The sequence below is a fragment of the Stenella coeruleoalba genome (assembly GCF_951394435.1).
Source record: "Stenella coeruleoalba genome assembly, chromosome: 7".
Lineage (NCBI taxonomy): Eukaryota > Metazoa > Chordata > Mammalia > Artiodactyla > Delphinidae > Stenella > Stenella coeruleoalba.
The window spans coordinates 118,688,355-118,710,723 of record NC_137153.1 but is presented as its reverse complement, the minus strand read 5'-3'; the positions used below and the strand labels follow the sequence as shown (position 1 = coordinate 118,710,723).

Below are 22,369 nucleotides of genomic sequence, written 5' to 3'. Positions count from 1 at the left end.
AAAAGAGTAGGATGTGTTCCACTAACCGGTTTTCATTTCCTTGAGGATGATGTCACTCCTGATGAGAATGCATGGATTAGGTTCATCCAGTTAGGAAATGAACTTCATTGGGTTTACAGTTGGGTTTGTAACTTTTTTCCCATTAGGCTGATATACATTCATTAGATAATGAAGATCAAGTTTTCAAGATGGTTTTCTTGGGTAATTTCCTGGCCCAATTCCCAATAAAATGTTTCCATATGATAGAACACTTGGTTCGATTTCCCTTGGGTGTGGTTTTCTTCTTTTTTGTCAAAGACTGGCTAATAGCTGTTTGGATAATACCTTGAGTTTGTCTGATGTTTTTCACATGAATAGACTGGGGTTGTGGGTTTGGGGAAGCATACTGCAGAGTTGAAGTTCCTGTCTCATCACATTGTGTCAGGGGTTACCAACATGACTTAACCACTGGTGATGTTAACCTTGATCACTTGGTTTAAGGTTGTGTTTGCCAGGTGTCTCCGCCGTAAGTGTGATTTTCACTTTGCATACTTTCTTATTTAGAAGTGTTTCACCAAGTCCAGCCCTCACTCAAGATAGGGTGGGATTAAGCTCCACTTCCTGGAATGGGAAGTATCTGTATATATTATTTGCGATTCTTCTATAAGGAAAGTTTGTTCCTTCCCCCACATTTGTTTATTCATTCATTTGTATCAGTATGGATTCATATATATTTATACTGTGGGTTATAATCCAATATTACATTATTGTGTTACTCAGATTGTTTCAGCTTTGGCCACTGAGAGCGCTTTCAGGTTGGTGGCTAATATGTCCCTTTGACATGCCCCCATCCTTTTGTATTTTGAGCACTTTGTTTCTGTTCCTGTAAGATGCTCCAGGCTCACTTGTATTTTTCCTGCTCCAGCCTCTTGTTTATTTCATTGCAAAACATTTGCTTCTTGTTTAGCCACAATACACTGCTTACTGACAGTGAACTTTCTATTTGCTTTTATATGCATTTAGTGGCATCTTAGCTTGCTTTTATTACACCTCATTAGAATTGGAGATCTCTTTGGATTTTGGCTTCCACCCTATTTTGCTAATCCTCTGTTTCATGCCATCTGCAGTTCTGATAAACTTGACTCGTGTATTTTTCTTCAAACCTTTGACACATTTGATTCTTGGGATTTCCTCTCGTTTCCTGGTACCAACTTGCTACTTTGCTCTCTTTGAGACTGCTAGGATTTGGGAAATTAATTTCTTTTTTTTAAATTTTATTTATTTTTTATACAGCAGGTTATTATTATCTATTTTATACGTATTAGTGTATATATGTCAATCCCAATCTCCCAATTCATTCCACCACCACCACCACCACCACCCCCTGCCACTTTTCCCCCTTGGTGTCCGTACGTTTGTTCTCTACATCTGTGTCTCTGTTTCTGCCCTGCAAACTGGTCCATCTGTACCATTTTTCTAGGTTCCACATATATGCGTTAATATATGATATTTGTCTTTCTGACTTACTTGACTCTGTATGACAGTCTCTAGATCCATCCACGTTTCTGCAAATGACCCAATTTCATTCCTCTATATGGCTGAGTAATATTCCATTGTATATATGTACCACATCTTCTTTATCCGTTTGTCTGTCAATGGGCATTTAGGTTGCTTCCATGACCTGGCTATTGTAAATAGCGCTGCAGTGAACATTGGGGTGTATGTGTCTTTTTGAATTATGGTTTTCTCTGGGTATATGCCCAGTAGTGGGCTTGCTGGGTCATATGGTAATTCTATTTTTAGTTTTTTAAGGAACCTCTGTACTGTTCTCCATAGTGGCTGTATCAATTTACATTCCCACCAACAGTGCAAGAGGGTTCCCTTTTCTCCACACCCTCTCCAGCATTTGTTGTTTGTAGATTTTCTGTTGATGCCCATTCTAACTGGTGTGAGGTGATACCTCATTGTAGTTTTGATTTGCATTTCTCTAATAATTAGTGATGTTGAGCAGCTTTTCATGCGCTTCTTGGCCGGCTGTATGTCTTCTTTGGAGAAATGTCTATTTAGGTCTTCTGCCCATTTTTTGATTGGGTTGTTTGTTTTTTTAATATTGAGCTGCTTGAGCTGTTTATATATTTTGGAGATAAATCCTTTGTTGATTCGTTTGCAAATATTTTCTCCCATTCTGAGGGTTGTCTTTTCGTCTTGTAGTTTCCTTTGCTTTGCAAAAGCTTTTAATAGGTCTCATTTGTTTATTTTTGTTTTTATTTCCATTACTGTAGGAGGTGGATCAAAAAAGATCTTGCTGTGATTTATGTCAAAGAGTGTTCTTATGTTTTCCTCTAAGAGTTTTATAGTGTCTGGTCTTACATTCGGATCTCTAATCCATTTTGAGTTTATTTTTGTGTATGGTGTTAGGGAGTATTCTAATTTCATCCTTTTACGTGTAGCTGTCTAGTTTCCCTAGCACCACTTATGAAGAGACTGTCTTTTCTCCGTTGTGTATGCTTGCCTTCTTTGTCATAGATTAGTTAACCATAGGTGCGTGGGTTTATCTCTGGGCTTTCTATTCTGTTCCATTGATCTATGTTTCTGGTTTTGTGCCAGTACCATATTGTCTTGATTACTGTAACTTTGTAGTACAGTCTGAAGTCAGGGAGTGTGATTCCTCCAGCTCAGTTTTTTTACCTCAAGACTGCTTTGGCTATTCGGGGTCTTTTGTGTCTCCATACAGATTTTAAGGTTTTTTGTTCTAGTTCTGTAAAAAAATGCCAGTGGTAATTTGATAGGGATTGCATTGAATCTGTAGATTGCTTTGGGTAGTAGAGTCATTTTCACAATATTGATTCTTCCAATCCAAGAACATGGTATATCTCTCCATCTGTTTGTGTCATCTTTGATTTCTGTCATCAGTGTCTTATAGATTTCTGAGTACAGGTCTTCTACTTCCTTAGGTAGGTTTATTCCTCGGTATTTTATTCTTTTTGTTTGAGTGGTGAATGGGATTGTTTCCTTAATTTCTCTTTCTGATCTTTTGTTGTTAGTGTATAGGAATGCAAGAGATTTCTGTGCTTTAATTTTGTATCCTGCAGCTTTACCAAATTCAGTGATTAGCTGTAGTAGTTTTCTGGTGGCATCTTTAGGATTCTCTATATATAGTATCATGTCGTCTGCAAACAGTGACACTTTTACTTCTTCCTTTCCAATTTGTATTCGTTTTATTTCTTTTTCTTCTCTGATTGCCGTGGCTAGGACTTCCAAAACTATGTTGAATAATAGTGGTGAGAGTGGACAACCTTGTCTTGTTCCTGATCTTAGAGGAAATGCTTTCAGTTTTTCACCTTTGAGAATGATGTTTGCTGTGGGTTTGGTGTATATGGTCTTTATTATGTTGAGGTAGGTTCGCTCTGTGCCCACTTTCTGGAGTTTTTATCATAAATGGGTGTTGAATTTTGTCGAAAGCTTTTTCTGCGTCTGTTGAGATGATCATATGGTTTTTATTCTTCATTTGTTAATATGGTGTATCACATTGATTGATTTGCATATATTGAAGAATCCTTGCATCCCTGGGATAAATCCCACTTGATCATGGTGTATGATCCTTTTAATGTGTTGTTGGATTCTGTTTGCTAGTGTTTTGTTGAGGATTTTTGCATCTATATTCATCAGTGCTATTGGTCTGTAATTTTCTTTTTTTGTAGTATCTTCGTCTGGTTTTGGTATCAGGGTGATGGTGGCCTCATAGAATGAGTTTGGGAGTGTTCCTTCCTCTGCAATTTTCTGGAAGATTTTGAGAAGGATGGGTGTTAGCTCTTCTCTAAATGTTTGATAGAATTCACCTGTGAAGCCGTCTGGTCCTGGACTTCTGTTTGTTGGAAGATTTTTAATCACACTTTAAATTTCATTACTTGTGATCGGTCTGTTCATATGTTCTATTTCTTCCTGGTTCAGTCTTGGAAGGTTATACCTTTCTAAGAATTTGTCCATTTTTTCCAGGTTGTCCATTTTATTGCCATAGAGTTGCTTGTAGTAGTCTCTTAGAATGCTTTGTATTTCTGTGGTGTCTGTTGTAACTTCTCCTTTTTCATTTTTAATTAATTTGAGTCCTCTCCCTCTTTTTCTTGATGAGCCTGGCTAATGGTTTGTCAATTTTGTTTATCTTCTCAAAGAACCAGCGTTTAGTTTGACTGATCTTTGCTATTGTTTTCTTTGTTTCTATTTCATTTATTTCTGTTCTGATCATTATGATTTCGTTCCCTCTAGGAACTTTGGGTTTTGTTTGTTTTTCTTTCTCCAGTTCCTTTAGGTGTAAGGTTAGATTGTTTATTTGAGATTTTTCTTGTTTCTTGGGGGTAGGCTTGTATTGCTCTACACTTCCCTCTTAGAATTGCTTTTGCTGCATCCCATAGGTTTTTGGGTTGTTGAAAAATTAATTTTTAAAAATTAAAAATTTTTAAATTAAAAATTGGGTCTTTGGGTTGGGTCTTTGTTGCTGCGTGCGGGCTTTCTCTAGTTGCGGCGAGCGGGGGCTACTCTTTGTTGTGGTGCGCAAGCTTCTCATTGCGGTGGCTTGTTGCAGAGCATGGGCTCTAGACACATGGGCTTCAGTAGTTGTGGTACGTGGGCTCAGTAGTTGTGGCTCGTGGGCTCTAGAGCACAGGCTCAGTAGTTGTGGTGCATGGGCTTAGTTGCTCCGCGGCATGTGGGATCTTCCCGGGCCAGGGCTCTAACCCATGTTGCCTGCATTGGCAGGCGGATACTTAACCACTGCACCACCAGGGACGTCCTCCTGTAGGTTTTGGATTGTCGTGTTTTCGTTGTCATTTGTCTCTAGGTATTTTTTGATTTTCTCTTTGATTTCTTCAATGATCTCTTGGTTATTTAGTAACGTATTGTTTAGCCTCCATGTCTTTTGTGTTTTTATGTTTTTTTCACTGTAATTGATTTCTAATCTCATAGCATTGTGGTCGGAAAAGATGCTTGTTATGATTTCAGTTTTCTTAAATTTACCAAGGCTTGATTTGTGACCCAAGATATGATCTATCCTGGAGAATGTTCCATGTGCACTGGAGAAGAAAGTGTAATCTGCTGTTTTTGGGTGGAATGTCCTATAAATATCAATTAAATCTATCTGGTCTATTGTGTCATTTAAAGCTTGTGTTTCCTTATTCATTTTCTGTCTGGATGATCTGTCCACTGGTGTAAGTGAGGTGTTAAAGTCCCCCACTATTATTGTGTTACTGTCGATTTCCTCTTTTATAGCTGTTAGCAGTTGCCTTATGTATTGAGATGCTCTTATTTTGGGTGCATATATATTTACAATTGTTATATCTTCTTATTGGATTGATCCCTTGATCATTATGTAGCATCCTTGTCTCTTCTAACATTCTTTATTTTAAAGTCTATTTTATCTGATATGAGTATTGCTACTCCAGCTTTCGTTTGATTTCCATTTGCATGGAGTATCTTTTTCCATCCCCTCACTTTCAGTCTGTATGTGTTCCTAGGTCTGAAGTGGGTCTCTTGTAGACAGCACATATATGGGTCTTGTTTTTATATCCATTCAGCGATCCTGTGTCTTTTGGTTGGAGCATTTAATCCATTCACAGTCAAGGTAATTATCGATATGTATGTTCCTGTTACCATTTTCTTAATTGTTATGGGTTTGTTTTTGTAGGTCGTTTTCTTTTGTGTTTCCCACTTAGAGAAGTTTCCTTCGAATTTGTTGTAGAGCTGGTTTGGTGGTGCTGAATTCTCTTAGCTTTTGCTTGTATGTAAAGATTTTGATTTCTCCATTGAATCTGAATGAGCTCCTTGCCAGGTAGAGTAATCTTGGTTGTAGGTTCTTCCCTTTCATCACTTTAAATATATCGTGCCACTCCCTTCTGGCTTGTAGAGTTTCTACTGAGAAATGAGCTGTTAACCTCATGGGAGTTCCTTTGTATGTTATTGGTCGTTTTTCCCTTGTTGTTTTCAGTAATGTTCCTTTGTCTTTAATTTTTGTCAATTTTTTTTTTTTTTTTTTTTTTTGTGGTACGTGGGCCTCTCACTGTTGTGGCCTCTCCCACTGCGGAGCACAGGCTCCAAATGTGCAGGCTCAGCGGCCATGGCTCACGGGCCCAGCCGCTCCACGGCATGTGAGATCCTCCCGGACCGGGGCACGAACCCGTGTCCCCTGCATCAGCAGGCGGACTCCCAACCACTGCACCACCAGGGAAGCCCTAATTTTTGTCAACTTGATTACTGTGTGTCTTGGCGTGTTTCTCCTTGGGTTTATCCTGCCTGGGACTCTCTGCGCTTCCTGGACTTGGGTGGCTATTTCCTTTCCCATGTTAGGGAAGTTTTTGACTATAATCTCTTCAAATATTTTCTTGGGTCCTTTCTCTCTCTCTTCTCCTTCTGGGACCCCTATAATGTGAATGTTGTTGCGTTTAATGTTGTCCCAGAGGTCTCTTAGGCTGTCATCATTTCTTTTCATTCTTTTTTCTTTATTCTTTTCCATGGCAGTGAATTCCACCATTCTGTCTTCCAGATCACTTATCCGTTCTTCTGACTCAGTTACTCTGCTATTGATTCCTTCTAGTGTATTTTTCATTTCAGTTATTGTATTGTTCATCTCTGTTTGTTCTTTATTTCTTCTAGGTGTTTTTTCTTTAATTCTTGTAAGTCTTTGTTAAATATTTCTTGCATCTTCTTGATCTTTGCCTCCATTCTTTTTCCAAGGTCCTGGATCATCTTCACTGTCATTTTTCTGAATTCCTTTTCTGGAAGGTTGCCTATCTCCACTTCATTTAGTTGTTTTTCTGGGGTTTTATTTTGTTCCTTCATCTTGTACATAGTCATCTGCCTTTTCATTTTGTCTTGTCTTTCTGTGAATATGGTTTTCCTTCCACAGGGTGCAGAATTGTAGTTCTTGCTTCTGCTGTCTGCCCTCTGGTGGCTGAGGCTATCTAAGAGGCTTGTAACAGGCTTCCTGATGGAAGGGACTGGTGGTGGGTAGAGCTGGGTGTTGCTGTGGTGGGCAGAGCTCAGTAAAACTTTAATCTGCTTATCTGCTGATGGGTGGGGCTGGGTTCCCTCCCTGTTGGTTGTTTGGCCTGAGGCAACCCAGCACTGGAGCCTACGTGGCTCTTTGGTGGGGCTAATGGTGGACTCTGGGAGGGCTTCCGCCAAGGAGTACTTCCCAGAACTTCTGCCGCCAGTGTCCTTGTCCCCACAGTGAGCCACAGCCACCCCCCCCCCGCCTCTGCAGGAGACCCTCCAACACTAGCAGGTAGGTCTGGTTCAGTCTCCTATGGGGTCACTGCGCCTTCCCCTGGGTCCCAGTGCGCACACTACTTTGTGTGTGCCCTCCGAGAGTGGAGTCTGTGTTCCCGCCTGTCCTGCCGAAGTCCTGCAATCAAATCCCGCTAGCCTTCAAAGTCTGATTCTTTAGGAATTCTTCCTCCTGTTGCCGGACCCCAGGTTGGGAAGCCTGACATGGGGCTCAGAACCTTCACTCCAGTGGGTGGACTTTGTGGTATAAGTCTTCTCCAGTTTGTGAGTCACCCGCCCAGCAATTATGGGATTTGATTTTATTGTGATTGCGCCCCTCCTACCATCTCACTGCAGCTTCTCCTTTGTATTTGGATGTGGGGTATCTTTTTTGGTGAGTTCTTGTGTCTTCCTGTTGATGATTGTTCAGCAGTTGGTTGTGATTCTGGTGCTCTCGCAAGAGGGAGTGAGCGCACGCCCTCTACTGCGCCATCTTGAACCAATCTCTGAAAGTAATTTCATTTAACCCTTTTTACTTGAGTTTGGATGGTGGAGGCTCTGATGGTAGTATAAAACCCCAAATTGGAGACAGTCAAAAACTGTAAGTTTCAGACTTAGTAGTAATAGGTTTGTAGCTATTATATTTGCAACCATTACAGTTTATACTGCGTTGATGAGCAGTGAGTTATGGGCAGCAGTTCATACACACATGTGCAAATTCATGTGTATATATACTTTCTAACCAAGAGAAAATTCTTCTCTATATGAGTTTTTGTTATTGGTATGGAGTAATATTTGTGGATTTTTTACGTTTCCAGGGATTTCTGGAACATGGCCTCAGGGAATGTGGAAGGTTTCCTGAGCTTTTCACTTGACTCCAGTGCAGTATTAGAACACTCCAAAATCTGTACTTTGAAAACATCGATAATTCTATGTCTCTGTATATAATTTCCCATCAGTACTGTATAGTTTTGAGCCTTCTTTATAACACAGCTGTATATTGCCTTATGATGTTTATTACTAACTGCTTCCATTATTTTTCATGTGTCACAGGTAAAGTTTTTACGAGTAGGCTCAGATTGAGTTTAGCCAGTGATTGATAAGCTGGCCAGCAGAATGTTCTGGATGTGGTCGAGGCACGTTGTAAGTTGAAGACATGATCATTAGTAGGAAATGTACCCATTCTCCACCAGAATAGGCCTGAAGTGTTGTGTGTTTTTTTTCTTTAGTCTTTCCATGTCTTCTTTTCTGGATACAGGTACAGAATGAGCACATGTTGTTGGTGTACACCAGGTGGTATTTCCACCATTGACTTCCTGCAACACTATGCATCTGAGACCCACTCCAGTGAATTTCGAAAAGCTGATGAAGACCTCTGCTACTGCTTAGAGTGTGTGGCTGAGTACCACAAAGCAAGGGATGAATTGCCATCCTTACATAAGGTACTTTACATTAATTGGGCAGTATTTTTCAGAGCTTGATAACTAGGAAGAGAATAAATTTGAACTCTGTTGGAAGCATTCAGGGAACTGACAATGTGATTTAAACTGTGAATGCTAATATACTTCTAGTATCTAACTCATTGCCTGGTAGATAGTAGGTGCTGAGTAAATGCTTATTTTTATTTTTATTTTTTTTCGGTACACGGGCCTCTCACTGTTGTGGCCTCTCCTGTTGCGGAGCACGGGCTCCGGATGGCAGGCTCAGCGACCATGGCTCACGGGCCCAGCCCTCCGCGGCATGTGGGATCTTCCCGGACCGGGGCACGAACCCGTGTCCCCCACATCGGCAGGCGGACTCTCAACCACTGCGCCACCAGTGAAGCCCTAAATGCTTATTGATTGATAGAATTGAATTGAAATCTAATTTTCAGAATTTTATAGCAGAATAGCAGAATTTTATAATCCTCCACTTTTAGTCATTTTGATGTGAAACAGTTTCATGAAATGAAGTGACGTATGGGGTTTTTTTGGGTTCATGTTTTAATGTCATTGTGTTTGACATTGTTAACAGCCAGGTATCTGAATGGCTTGGGTTATTTTTTTATTGGCTAATAGTTCTTTTTTTTCCCCTCTCTTCATTTTTTAATGGATAAATGGTATAAATCAATAAAGACAAGCATTTTTTCATTCACAGTAACCAAAGTGAAACATGTAATTTTAAATATGTGGCTTTGAATATTGGTTTATTATATTTATCTGATGAAAAATGGAATACAGACCATAGAGAAATGTATAATAATATAAAAAAGAGGAGGGGGATGATTAGTTATGAACCTTTTGAGGAAAACTTTTACGTTTACAAGGTTTCCTAGCTATGAAGCTAACCAATGTCTTTATGCTAAAGCTGATGTTTCAAGGTAGTTACCTATGGCTGGAACATAGGGAAGTCAGAGGAGGCCCAGCTTGTGCCTTGGTAAACAAGCTCCAACTTCTCATTTCCTTTTCAATAGAGTATAGTTGACAGAGCTGTTGATAGCAAACCTCTGCAAGAGCGATGTTTTAAACATCTCATGCTCTATGTACTCATGTTCATGTATCATAAAAGCCACTTTTATGTTTAGTGACTGTTTTCTTTAAATCTAATATATGATGTTTAGTACTTCTTTAAACTTCTGAATTTTTATACTTAGGAAAAGGCTTTCTAGAAGGATCATCACATCCAGTATATTTTGTTGATAATAAGATATAAAGCACACTGCCCGTTTTTCTTTTCCTGTAGGTTTTATGGGAATTAGAAACCTCACGTCTCATAAATCACTTTGAAAAGGCCATGAAGGCAGAAATTGGAGACGATGACGAGTTATATATAGTAGACGACAATGGAGAGGCACAGCTGTTTGACTTTACTGGCCAAGACTTTGAAAATAAGCTTCGAGTTCCTCTTCTTGAAATACTGAAATATCCTTATTTGCTTTTACATGAGCGTGTTAGTGAGTATCTTGGGTGTTTCACAGTTGTATCATTTTTTTTTATTTTAAGAATTGTAAGAAAAAAAAAGAATTGTAAGAATTTGGGTTTATATTGAAAATCTGTTTCTTAAACATGTAATTAGGATACTTATTATTATTTTTTCCATTATTTTTATTTTGAGCGTTTCCAAACCTAGAAAAGTGAATTACACAGTGAATACCATAAACACACCACAAAGATTCTACAGTTGCTAACATCTTGCTGTATTTGCTTTATCACATGTATATTCATCTATCCATTCAATTAATTTTCATTCTTGGAATGTGTCTGTAGCAGGGTTTTTCAAACTTGGCACTGTTGACAGTTTGGATAATTCTTGGTGGGTGAGGGACATGCTGTTTATTGTGGGATGTTTAGCAGCATCCCTGGCCTCTCTCCACTAGATGCTGGTAGTGACTTGCTCTCCCCATTACCCTAATTGTGACAACCAAAAATGTCTCCAGATATTGCCAAATGTCCCTTGGGAGTTGGGGATCAGGGCCAGTGAGGGACAGAATCGCCAGGTTGAGAACCACTGGTCTGTAGTAATTTTCAGTAATCACTATGGCATCGCATATTACGGCTGCCTAGATTTTGGTCATTTATATTTGCATTTCTTAATATGAATCTCTTGAAGACATTTTCCTGATCTATCAAATCTAATGAAATAACAGTACCTTTAAGGCACCCACTACTATATCTAGTCCACATTCAGATTTTCCCGGTAGTTGCAAAATGTGTTTTTTGGACGATTTATTTAAATTAGAGTCCAATCAGGGACTGTGCATTTGGTTCCATATTTCTTACATCTCTTTTAATCCAGAATAGTTTACTCTTATATATGTGTGCACAGGTATAGATACAGATAGATAGATTTTTTTTCTTTTTTGTCATAACTTTGACTTGCTGCGACCAAATGGTTGCCCTGAAGAATAATGTGCTTCCTGGACTTTTCTGATTTCTTCCTTGTCATGTTATTTGACTTGTTTCTCTATTCTCTGTATTTTCAGTAAATTGAAAAGTATATCTAAAGATTTATTAGATAAATCAGTTCTTTCTAAATAAATTCAAAATAACTAGATTTTTAAATTCTAACACGTCATTTTTCAAACATTTATTAAAGAGTACCATATCCAGAAAAGTACATAAGCTTGATTTTTCATAAACTAAACACACTTGTGTAGCTGGCACCCAGGTCAAGAAACAAAACATCATCAACACACCAGGAGCTCTCCTCTTGCTTTTCCAGTCATTGTTCCTCCTTCCCAAAGCTAACCACTGTCACTACAATATTCTTTGAAGCTTGACAAAATAAAGTTGATTCATCTGATGTGGTAAATGTATGAGTCTATTCAGTATACTTCTGAAAGAGTGATGAAGAAATTTCCATAAAGCAACAGGGATTAGGATAGTGCTGGTACAGATAGACTAATGGAACAGTGTAGAGAGTCCAGAAGTAAACCAAATATATTTGGGGAATTTACTCTTTGGTGATGATAGCATTTCAAACCAGTGGAGAAAATGGATTACTCAGTAACTGAGTGTAGGACAAAATAGCCATTTGGGGGGCAAAGCTGATTTTATCACTGTGGTACAAGATGAAGTCCTCATGGATCAAAATGTAAAATGCTAATGGAATTGGACCTATAGCCATACTTCTAAGAAGATGCCCTCTGGAGATAATTATGCCCAGTGTGAATAAAGATGTTTGTACTAGGAAAGAGCAATTCATAGGCACACAGTATGATCAACCTACCGGTCTTTCAGCAGCTAAATATCATTCCTACATTTACAGCATTTTTATGCCTCAGTTTAAAAAAAAAAAAAAGGGAACAACTTTTCATTCACTTACAGAGCAACCAAAGGAGCCAAATTTAGGGAATCTTGATAAGTTGATAAGATTTATGTCTTATGTTTACTGCCTTATTTTTTCTATTTAGATGAACTATGCGTTGAAGCACTTTGCCGGATGGAACAAGCTAACTGCTCCTTTCAGGTTTTTGACAAACATCCAGGGATCTATTTGTTTTTGGTCCATCCCAATGAAATGGTGAGTGTGAATGTTAGGCAGTGGAAGAAGGAATATTTTATTTTTGCACCTATAGTATAGATAACTATAATAGAGGTTTTTGGTTGTACTTCGTTTAAAATATTTGCCAAAATTATTCTCTTGTTGTTGTAACATTACTGCAGTTAAGGAGGGGGTGCTGGGGGGGCTCAAAGAAGAGAGTTAAGACAGTAGGGAAGCACTTCTGACAGGTGATGCTTCAGTTTAAAAGACAAATGAGGGGATAATCTGAACTTGCAGTGTGTTGACCTGAACTAATGAAGAAGGACTGTTCTCTCTTGCTTTTCTTGCTTGCCTGCCCCGCTCCAAGCACATGGAAACACCAGTTAAAACACTTGAAATAATTATTTTAGATTTATTATAGATGAGATTTTTAACAGGTGATGGGGTAGAGGGGAGGGCAAGGAAATTCAGTTCCTAGGTGCCAGACAGGAAGAGGAACTGAGAATCAGAACAGTAGGTAGACAGAAGCAGAGAGCAACACCAGAGGCTCGGAACCTGACTTTGAGCTGATTGCTGGAGTTTGAGGACTTCTCATCATGTGGCGAGGCAGCGTGTGCAGTAGGACCTGTGCACGTTGGCCTCTAGAACTGAGTTACAATGTTAAGACAATAGCCATGAAGGGTTGCTCTGCCAATAGAAGGATAGTAAAGAGGCTTTATTTTTAAGTGGCAAAGAAAGAACATGGTAATGGGGTTTCCAGTCAGAATGGTGGTGAATTTCAGTCTCCTCTGTGCCAAACCCAAACAATGATAGAAAAAAATTCAAAAAGTGGAATTCTAAAAGGTATAATCACACTTTTCAAAAGGTAAATGTTTCTTTGGACCAGTAATGGAACAGAAATACAAAGTGATAAATGGTGGAAACCTGAATGTAGGCTTGGATGGCTGTAGGTAGCGGGGGACTGAGTTTGTGCATGATAATAAGAATTACAAATATACTCCAGGCAAGGGTAGAACCAGAGTCAAGGCCTGTGCTTAAAATAAGGGTGGGGCTTTCCTGCCTGTGAAAGAAGATTGACAGAAAGTACAGCCAGCTGCTCTCTGGGACTGGCTTTCTTAAAGCTGCAAACCAGTAGAGGAAGCTGGTCCAGCTGAGCAACCAGGTCATGGGCCAAGCACTTGCAGGCTTGGTGACTGGGTCTGCAGGGCCAGGAACGACTGTATGCTTCATTATATATGTGTTTTTATAGGTCAGGAAACTGAGTCAGGAGACTTAACCACAGTTACACAGGCTAGTATGGTGACTTGGATTTGTATATAGGCAGCCTGACTCCAGAGCCCTAATGCTTTTTTTTTTTAAGTTTTTATTTGAAAATACTTTAAAATTTTCAGAAAATTCTCAAAAATAAAAAAAAGTAGAAAACACCTGTATACTCTTTAGCTGTATTCACCGATTATTAATGTTTCACTCCATTTGTTCTATCATTTGCTTTCAGTTAACTACAAAGCTGTTTGTTTTCTGAACCATTTGAGAGTAGGTTGCATATATCATAGCCTTTTGCCCCTAAATACTTCAGTGTATATTTCCTAAGAATAAGTATATTCTCACAATATTATAAACTTCAGTGAATTTAACATTGATACAGTAAGGTCTGTTTTCCAGTTGTGTCATGTGATCCAGTGTACTTTGTAGCATTTTCCCCCTGTGCTTCAGTATCCAGACCAGGATCAGGATTTACATGTAGTTGTGTTACATTAGTCTCCCTTAATCTGTAACATTTCCGCAGCCTTTCTTTGTCTTTTATGACAATTACATTTCTGAAGAATAGTCATTTCTGCCTCCCTCCCATTTACAAAACATAGAATGCTTTTCATTTTGGGTTTGTCTGATGCTTGCGCATGGTTAGGCTTCGGTTATACGTTCCAGCTGGAGTACTACGTAAGTGATGGATGTTATGTCCTTCTCAGGGTGTCAGATATACAGGCATGCCGTATCATTCGGCCTCTCGTGGTGATGTTAATTTTGATCATCTAGTTGAGGTGTTGTCCAGTTTCTTCACTGTACAATGTCTAGTTCTTAAGTACTCTAAGATCACATAAATACCTTACTCCTCACCAAAATTTTCTCCTAAATTTAGCATTACCTGGTGGTTCTTCCCTGAGCCAGTTTTTCTAAGGTTGCAAAATAATTTCAGCCCCAGCACTTTACATATTTACCAGTCAGCACTTGACATTGATTGTACTATAATCAAGAGCCATTTTCCCTGCTCTTCATTTATTCATCTGTTTATTATAAGTTATAGACTCATTGATTCCTTTGTATTTTTTTCGATAGCTTAAAATTCGTTACTTAATTATGTTGGCATAGAGCCCATTCTTTTGTCCACTAGTTCTATGTTTTGCAAACTTTTCTGCCCATAACCTAAGTAAAAATGTTCTTCATCGAGTTCACACACATATATATACGTATGTGACCTAAACATTTCACAAAACAGTACTTACTGTTACTATGAAGGATGCCCACTGATTTTTTTAAATTTTATTTAGTTTTTAAGGTTGGTTGTGATCACTAATTCAATTTGTAGTGCAGAATAAATTTAAAATCACTTCCCTATGCTATATTGCCATGTAGAGGTGACCTTTGATTTCTTTTGAGGTTTCTCTTTTCATTTTTCTTCCCTTTTTTTAACTTTCTATTATGGAACATTACAAACATACAAAAAATAGATTGGTGTAGTGAACCCCCATATATCCATCACTGTGCTTCATCTGTTATCAATATGTGGTCAATATTCTACTCCTGTTAAGTTTAGTTACCGCAAATCTTAGACATCAGAGCATTTCATCCATAAAATACTTTAGTACGTGTATCAAAAAGGTAAGTGCTTTTAAAAGAAAACAATTACATCAACACACTTATAATAATAATAATATCATATTTCTAGTCAGTGTTTAAGTGAGTGGAAATAATTATCTCACAAATGCTTTATTAGGGTTAGTTCAAATCAGGATCAAGCAAGGTTCACACATCGCATTCCAGTTGACCCTTGAGCAGCATGGGTTTGAACTGCATGGGTCCTCTTATACACAGATTCTTTTTAATAGCATGTAGTATAGTACTACACGGTTCGAGGTTAGTTGAATCCATGATGCAGAACCGGGATATGGAGGGCTGCCAACTATGTTATATTCGAATTATATTAGTGTATTCAACTACGCAGAGGGTAGGTGCCCCATGTTTGTTGTTCAAAGGTCAATTGTAATTAGTATCTTCTGTCTTTTTTTTTCTTTTTTTCTGTCATCATGGACCTTTTGGTATATTTCCTTTAAATGTCTGAAAATCATATATTTTTCCTAAAGTACTTTATTCTATATGATAGTCTTTTTCTTCCAGTTTTATTGAGGTATAATTGACATATAGCATTGTATAAGTTTAAGATATACAGTGTAATGTTTTTTTTTAAAGTAGAGTTGATGTATCTCGTGTCTTTTATAATCTGTAGAGAATCCTATTTTAACTATATGCTTGCTGTATGTAGACAGTTGTGTGTAAAATGAAGTAATGAATGTGTTATGCTTTTAGGTTCGGCGTTGGGCTATCCTGACTGCAAGAAACTTGGGAAAAGTGGACAGAGATGATTATTATGACTTACAGGAGGTTTTGACTTGCCTTTTTAAAGTCATTGAGTTGGGGCTTTTAGAAAGTCCAGACATTTATACTTCTTCTGTCCTTGAGACGGGTAAACTGATTCTTCTGCCTTCACACATGTATGATGCTGCCAACTACAAAAACTATTGGTTGGGTGAGTATTGTGCCTACACAAATATAATTAGTATTTTCCAATATTTCTTATGATTATCCTGCAAGGGAAGGGATCTCTTTTGGTAATCTGATCAAAATTGCTAAATAAAGGATTTCATAGTTCCCAATTCTTGTTCTGTCATTAAATTGACTATTACAACATCTTGTCTTTAAACATTTTTTATCCTAGAAATCATTGTGTAAGAGGTACATTTTCAAGTATGGCAAATAGATCTTTTATTTAAGGCAGTATTAGATGTTACAGTATTAGCATAGCAGCTGACCTTAATAGGGTTTTGATCTATTGCAACAGAGGTTTAATAGCTCTTTTCCCATCTGTAAAATATTTCCCTGAAGAAAGAGATATTAACTTTGGTTTTCATCAGGTTGTATATTGACTTAAAATATTTCTGTCCTACTTCCTTGACTCAGAGTCTTACAGTCATGTGTATATTTGGCAGTGATTGGTACTTGAAATACAGTGATTTTAAAATTTAAGGGGTTTTTGATTTTATGAGATACAAATTGTGTGGTAGTCATTTTGGAAATGGTTTTCTAACCAAGTTCACGCCATTTTCCCTTTTTATTCAGTCTAAAGTTCTGTTCTTAGGAGGAGTTGTATATGAACGTCTCAGACTTCAGTGTCTGAGGCACTGGATACTGTTTTGTTTCGTCTTACTGCCTTGTTATTCTTTTGCCAACTAAACTGGAGAAGGCATTAGAACAGTTTTATTTAATCAATTCAAGAAAACTATACATGATCTTACAGGTATTTGCATGTTGCTGACCATTCTTGAGGAGCAAGCCATGGATTCACTGTTGTTGGGCTCAAACAAACAGAATGATTTTATGCAATCAATACTTCACACCATGGAGAGGCAATCAGATGGTAATAAACTATTTGCTGAATATTGCGATGATGGTGCACTTTGAAAATACTAGTGTCACTGTAAGAATTTGGGTGTGTGAGGTGGAGGAAAGAGAGTGAACATTTATGGTTTTGGTCACAGAGTCAGAATTTTAAATTGGAAAGGACCTTTAGAGTTTAACTCAGCACCTTACTTTCATAAAAGAAGAAACTGAAGCCCAAGGAAGTTAACTTACTTTTTTAAAAATTAATTAATTTTTTTTTTTTTTTTTTTTTTTGCGGTACACGGGCCTCTCACTGCCGCGGCCTCCCCCGCCGCGGGGCACAGGCTCCAGACGCGCAGGCCCAGCGGCCATGGCCCACGGGCCCAGCCGCTCCGCGGCATGCGGGATCCTCCCGGACCGGGGCACGAACCCGCGTCCCCCGCATCAGCAAGCGGACTCCCAACCACTGCGCCACCAGGGAAGCCCAAAAATTAATTAATTTTTGGCTGCGTTGGGTCTCTGTTGCCGTGCATGGGCTTTCTCTAGTTGCGGCGAGCGGGGGCTACTCTTCGTTGCAGTGTGCAGGCTTCTCATTGCTGTGGCTTCTCTTGTGGCGGAGCACGGGCTCTAGGCACGCAGGCTTCAGTAGTTGTGGCACACGGGCTCAGTAGTTGTGGTGCACGGGCTTAGTTGCTCCACGGTATGTGGGATCCTCCCGGACCAGGGCTCTGAACCCCTGTCCCCTGCATTGGCAGGCGGATTCTTAACCACTGTGCCACCAGGGAAGTCCCTTAACTTACTTTTTCACGTTGAAATACCCAGTTAGTGGTAGAATCAAGACTAGAACCTAAAGGAGGTAAATTTCTAATGACATGATAGTTAAAATTTTGCAGAAAGCTTCCCCTATCCCACTGTCTCCCTTCTGCCTGGTTCTTCGTTTCACTTTTGTTCTCTGGGTCCCACCGTCCACGCTGGTGGCTGCCCGCCGGCCAAGTGTGGCTCTTTACATTTACATTAATGGAACTGAAATAAAATGGAAAGTTCAGGTTTTCAGTCCCACGAGCTATACTTCAAGAGCTGCCTGGTGGCTACGGTATAGAACCATTTCCATCATCCCGGAAAGTTCCCTTGGACAGTGCTCCCCGATAGTCTAGAAAGTAGGGTCTCAAATTGTCATGTTTGTTATTAGAGCCAGCTTAGTTTTGCTCATGGTTTTATTGGGCTGATCAGGGAGAATCTGTACTAATGTTTCTAATCTTACCTTCTTTATGAAACAGTGACTCAATAAAGACCAAGCATGCCAAATTTAATGAAAACATAAATATAACTTTTTACCCACATTCACTTCTCCTTAGGCAACTTCAGCGTGGCTGTATATTCTTTTGTGGGGGATTCTAAAAGAAATACGTAAACGTTATTTATTTATTTATTTTTTTTGTGGTGCGCGGGCCTCTCACTGTTGTGGCCTCTCCCGTGGCGGAGCACAGGCTCCAGATGCGCAGGCTCAGCGGCCATGGCTCACGGGCCTAGCCGCTCCACGGCATGTGGGATCTTCCCGGACCGGGGCACGAACCCGTGTCCCCTGCGTTGGCAGGCGGACTCTCAACCACTGCGCCACCAGGGAAGCCCGCTAGATGATTTTTGATTAAGGTTATTACTAATTAGGGACTTCCCTGGTGGTGCAGTGGTAAAGAATCTGCCTGCCAATGCAGGGGACATGGGTTTGAGCCCTGGTCCGGGAAGATCCCACATGCCGCAGAGCAACTAAGCCCGTGCGCCACAACTACTGAGCCTGCAAGCCACAACTACTGAAGCCCGTGCACCAGAGTCTGTGCTCCGCAACAAAAGAAGCCACCACAATGAGAAGCCTGCGCACCACAACAAAGAGAAACCCCCGCTCTCCGCAACTAGAGAAAGCCCGCGCACAGTAACGAAGACCCAGCACAGCCCCCCAAATAAATAAATAAATTTATTAAAAAGGTTCTTACTAATTTGTTTACCGGCATTTACTACATAAATTGTTAGTTTTTTTCCCAGTGCTTTGCATATATATTTCTGTCCTCTCCGTTAATCCAGCTCCCCTAACGCTCCTTCAAAATGAGTCACCTCCTTTTTTTTAAGCACCTTTTTTTATTTTTAAAGATTGGCATTTTTATTTATTTTATTTATAAGTTCATTTATTTATTTTTGTGGCTGTGTTGGGTCTTCATTGCTTCGTGTGGGCTTTCTCTACTTACAGCAAGTGTGGGGCTACTCTTCGTTGTGGTGCACGGGCTTCTCATTGTGGTGGCTTCTCTTGTTACAGAGCACGGGCTCTAGGCGCATGGGCTCAGTAGTTGTGGCTCGTGGGCTCTAGACGGCAGGCTCAGTAGTTGTGGCGCACGGGCTTAGTTGCTCTGCGGCATGTGGGATCGTCCTGGACCAGGGCTCAAACCCGTGTCCCCTGCATTGGCAGGCAGATTCTTTCTTTAACATCTTTATTGGAGTATAATTGCTTTACAATGGTGTGTTCGTTTCTGCTGTATAACAGAGTGAATCAGCTATACATATACATATATCCCCATATCCCCTCCCTCTTGCGTCTCCCTCCCACCCTCCCTATCCCACCCATCTAGGTGGTCACAGAGCACCAAGCTGATGTCCCTGTGCTATGTGGCTGCTTCCCACTAGCTATCTGTTTTACATGTGGTAGTGTATATATGTCCATGCCACTCTCCCACTTCGTCCCAGCTTACCCTTCCCTCTCCCCGTGTCCTCACGTCCATTCTCTACATCTGCGTCTTTATTCCTGTCCTGCCCCTAGGTTCTTCAGAAGCTTTTTTTTTTTTTTTGTAGATTCCATATATAAGTGTTAGCATACAGTGTTTGTTTTTCTCTTTCTGACTTATTTCACTCTGTACAACAGACTCTAGGTCCATCCACCTCACTACAAATAACTCGATTTCGTTTCTTTTTATGGCTGAGTAATATTCCATTGTATGTGTATGCCACATCTTCTTTATCTATTCATCTGTCGATGGACACTTAGGTTGCTTCCATGTCCTGGATATTGTAAATGGAGCTGCAGCGAACATTGTGGTACATGACTGTTTTTGGATTATGGTTTTCTCAGGGTATATGCCCAGTAATGGGATTGCTGCGTCATAATGTTATTTCTATTTTTAATTTTTTAAGGAACCTCCATACTGTTCTCCATAGTGGCTGTATCAATTTACATTCCCACCAACAGTGCAAGAGCGTTCCCTTTTCTCCACACCCTCTCCAGCATTTATTGTTTGTAGATTTTTGATGATAGCCATTCTGACTGGTGTGAGATGATATCTCATTGTAGTTTTGATTTGCATTTCTCTAATGATTAGTGATGTTGAGCATCCTTTCATGTGTTTGTTGGCAATCTGTATGTCTTCTTTGGGGAAATGTCTATGTAGGTCTTCTGCCCATTTTTGGATTGGGTTGTTTTTGTTTTTGATATTGAGCTGCATGAGCTGCTTGTAAATTTTGGAGATTAATCCTTTGTCAGTTGCTTCATTTGCAAATATTTTCTCCCATTCTGAGGGTTGTCTTTTCATCTTGTTTATGTTTTCCTTTGCTGTGCAAAAGCTTTTAAGTTTCATTAGGTCCCATTTGTTTGTTGTTATTTCCGTGTCTCTAGGAGGTGGGTCAAAAAGGATCTTTCATGTCATAGAGTGTTCTGCCTGTGTTTTGGCAGGCGGATTCTTTACCACTTCACCACCAGGGAAGTCCCAAGTCACCTCTTTAAGAAACATTCCATAATTGTCTTCACCTAACTGATGACTTTCTTCCTTATTTGAGAGCTTCCTAGACATAAGACAGCTTCAGTAGAGGATAAAAAAGTATATGAGAAGTTCTACTCAAACGACTATGGTAAAAAAAAAAAAATCTAAGAGCCCTGAGGGAAATAAAGCAGAAAGTTCTAGGGTTGTCAGTAATGGGGTGAGTTAGAGCACTTGCCTCCTAAGAATACTGCTGAAGATGATAGGTGGTGCTAATAGTGAAGCCGTTCTGGTTCTTACTTGGAAAAAGCCAGCTATCTGTTTTCTTCTGTAGGTGGTGTATCTTTATGTGAGTGTAAAAGAATAAATCTGGAAAGAAGGAATAGAGTAAGAACTTACAAATGCTTGACTGAGGACTTCTAATTTCCTTAGAAGACATTAAGGAGCAAGTGCAGGTCTTTGAGCAGGGCAGTGTTTCGCCACTGCATGTAGAGAGGAGGGAAAGGACCGGCCATAAGAGTGTGTGAGTAATGGGAATTCCTGCCAGTTGGATGTAATGGAGATAACAACAAAGCCATGTTGAGACATGGGTGGATGAAGAGTATGTATCTCTGCTTCTCCAGTGGATGAGGGGTTCAGTCCTTTATACCAACCAAATGACACCCACAGTTCAGGATTTCTTGTATCATGGACTTTGTTTAGATCTGAAAATACCAAGTTTTTCTTTCTCTCCCTTTTTTTTCTACTTTACTTCTGTTATTTATTGAAGGATGGGAGTATAAAGGTCTGGAAGAAGCAGAGGAGGAAAGATTGTTTCAGGTTGGCAAACAGGATGAGAAAGTTGAGTTTATCTAGACTATCTCAGTTTGTTCCACACGAAAAATTTCTTAACAGAGGTGTATTGCTTTAAAAAAAAATGCAGACACTATTTAAAAGTTTGCCAGCTTTCTAAAACCTGTAGTTGGCAATGCTTTACTTTAAATTACTTCCTGCTTTGCTTTCAGTTCTGTTGCTACCCAGGTAAAGAATGCTTAATTCTCAATATAGTTTAGTGCCTTTCTCTAATTTGGCAAATTACTCCATTGTATTTCAGATGATAGTGTGGATCCTTTCTGGCCAGCGTTACACTGTTTCATGGTGATTCTGGATCGCCTTGGATCCAAGGTCTGGGGTCAACTTATTGATCCTATTGAGGCATTTCAAACCATTATCAACAACGTGAGCTACAATAAAGAGATTCAGAATATACGGAACAGCTCTATGAGGTTCGTTCAGTTCCTGTGTCAGGATTTCAAACAATCTGTATGAGGAAGTCTACTGTAATTGACTTAACAGTAGGATTTTTCTCTTCTTTTTATCCTTCATTTCAGTAATTTCTATTTATTCTTAATATTTAAGGTCCAAGTTCAAACCAGAGTCATATTTGGATGATACGGTGACTTGCAGCCAGATTGTATACAATTATAACCCTGAAAAGACCAAAAAGGTATAAAACATTTTGAGAATTCAGATGATATTGTACTGCCTTTATATTGTATAGACAGTGTTTTGTATGGTTAGTTGCATTGCTGATTTTATATGTAGCTATTCTGAATCAACTGTTGCATAAAACCTTTCTGATTGAACAGTAGCTCATGAGGAAAAATGGGCTCTAATGAGAGCGTGCACACTTTGAGAGATTAATTTTTCAGTACATTTCGGAAGGGTAGAACATTTATGGCATGAGGGAGATAAATCACATGACTAGAAATCAAAACCAACTGAAGGAAAGAGGTCCAGGGTACATG

At 39.4% G+C, this 22,369-nt stretch overlaps 1 protein-coding gene across 3 annotated transcripts in view; it reads left to right on the top strand.

The window, feature by feature from the left end:
• The window catches only part of SETX (senataxin), an 82,394-nt gene that overhangs the window by 5,752 nt on the left and 54,273 nt on the right, over window positions 1-22,369 (top strand). For all 3 annotated transcript variants that reach the window (XM_079927257.1, XM_079927256.1, XM_079927258.1), the window contains 7 exons: window positions 8,492-8,675; window positions 9,955-10,165; window positions 12,125-12,234; window positions 15,778-15,997; window positions 16,766-16,885; window positions 21,676-21,847; window positions 21,981-22,068. In XM_079927257.1, the coding sequence (XP_079783383.1) occupies window positions 8,499-8,675; window positions 9,955-10,165; window positions 12,125-12,234; window positions 15,778-15,997; window positions 16,766-16,885; window positions 21,676-21,847; window positions 21,981-22,068 (1,098 nt within the window). In that variant the 5' untranslated portion in view covers window positions 8,492-8,498. The remainder of the gene's footprint in view (window positions 1-8,491; window positions 8,676-9,954; window positions 10,166-12,124; window positions 12,235-15,777; window positions 15,998-16,765; window positions 16,886-21,675; window positions 21,848-21,980; window positions 22,069-22,369) is intronic.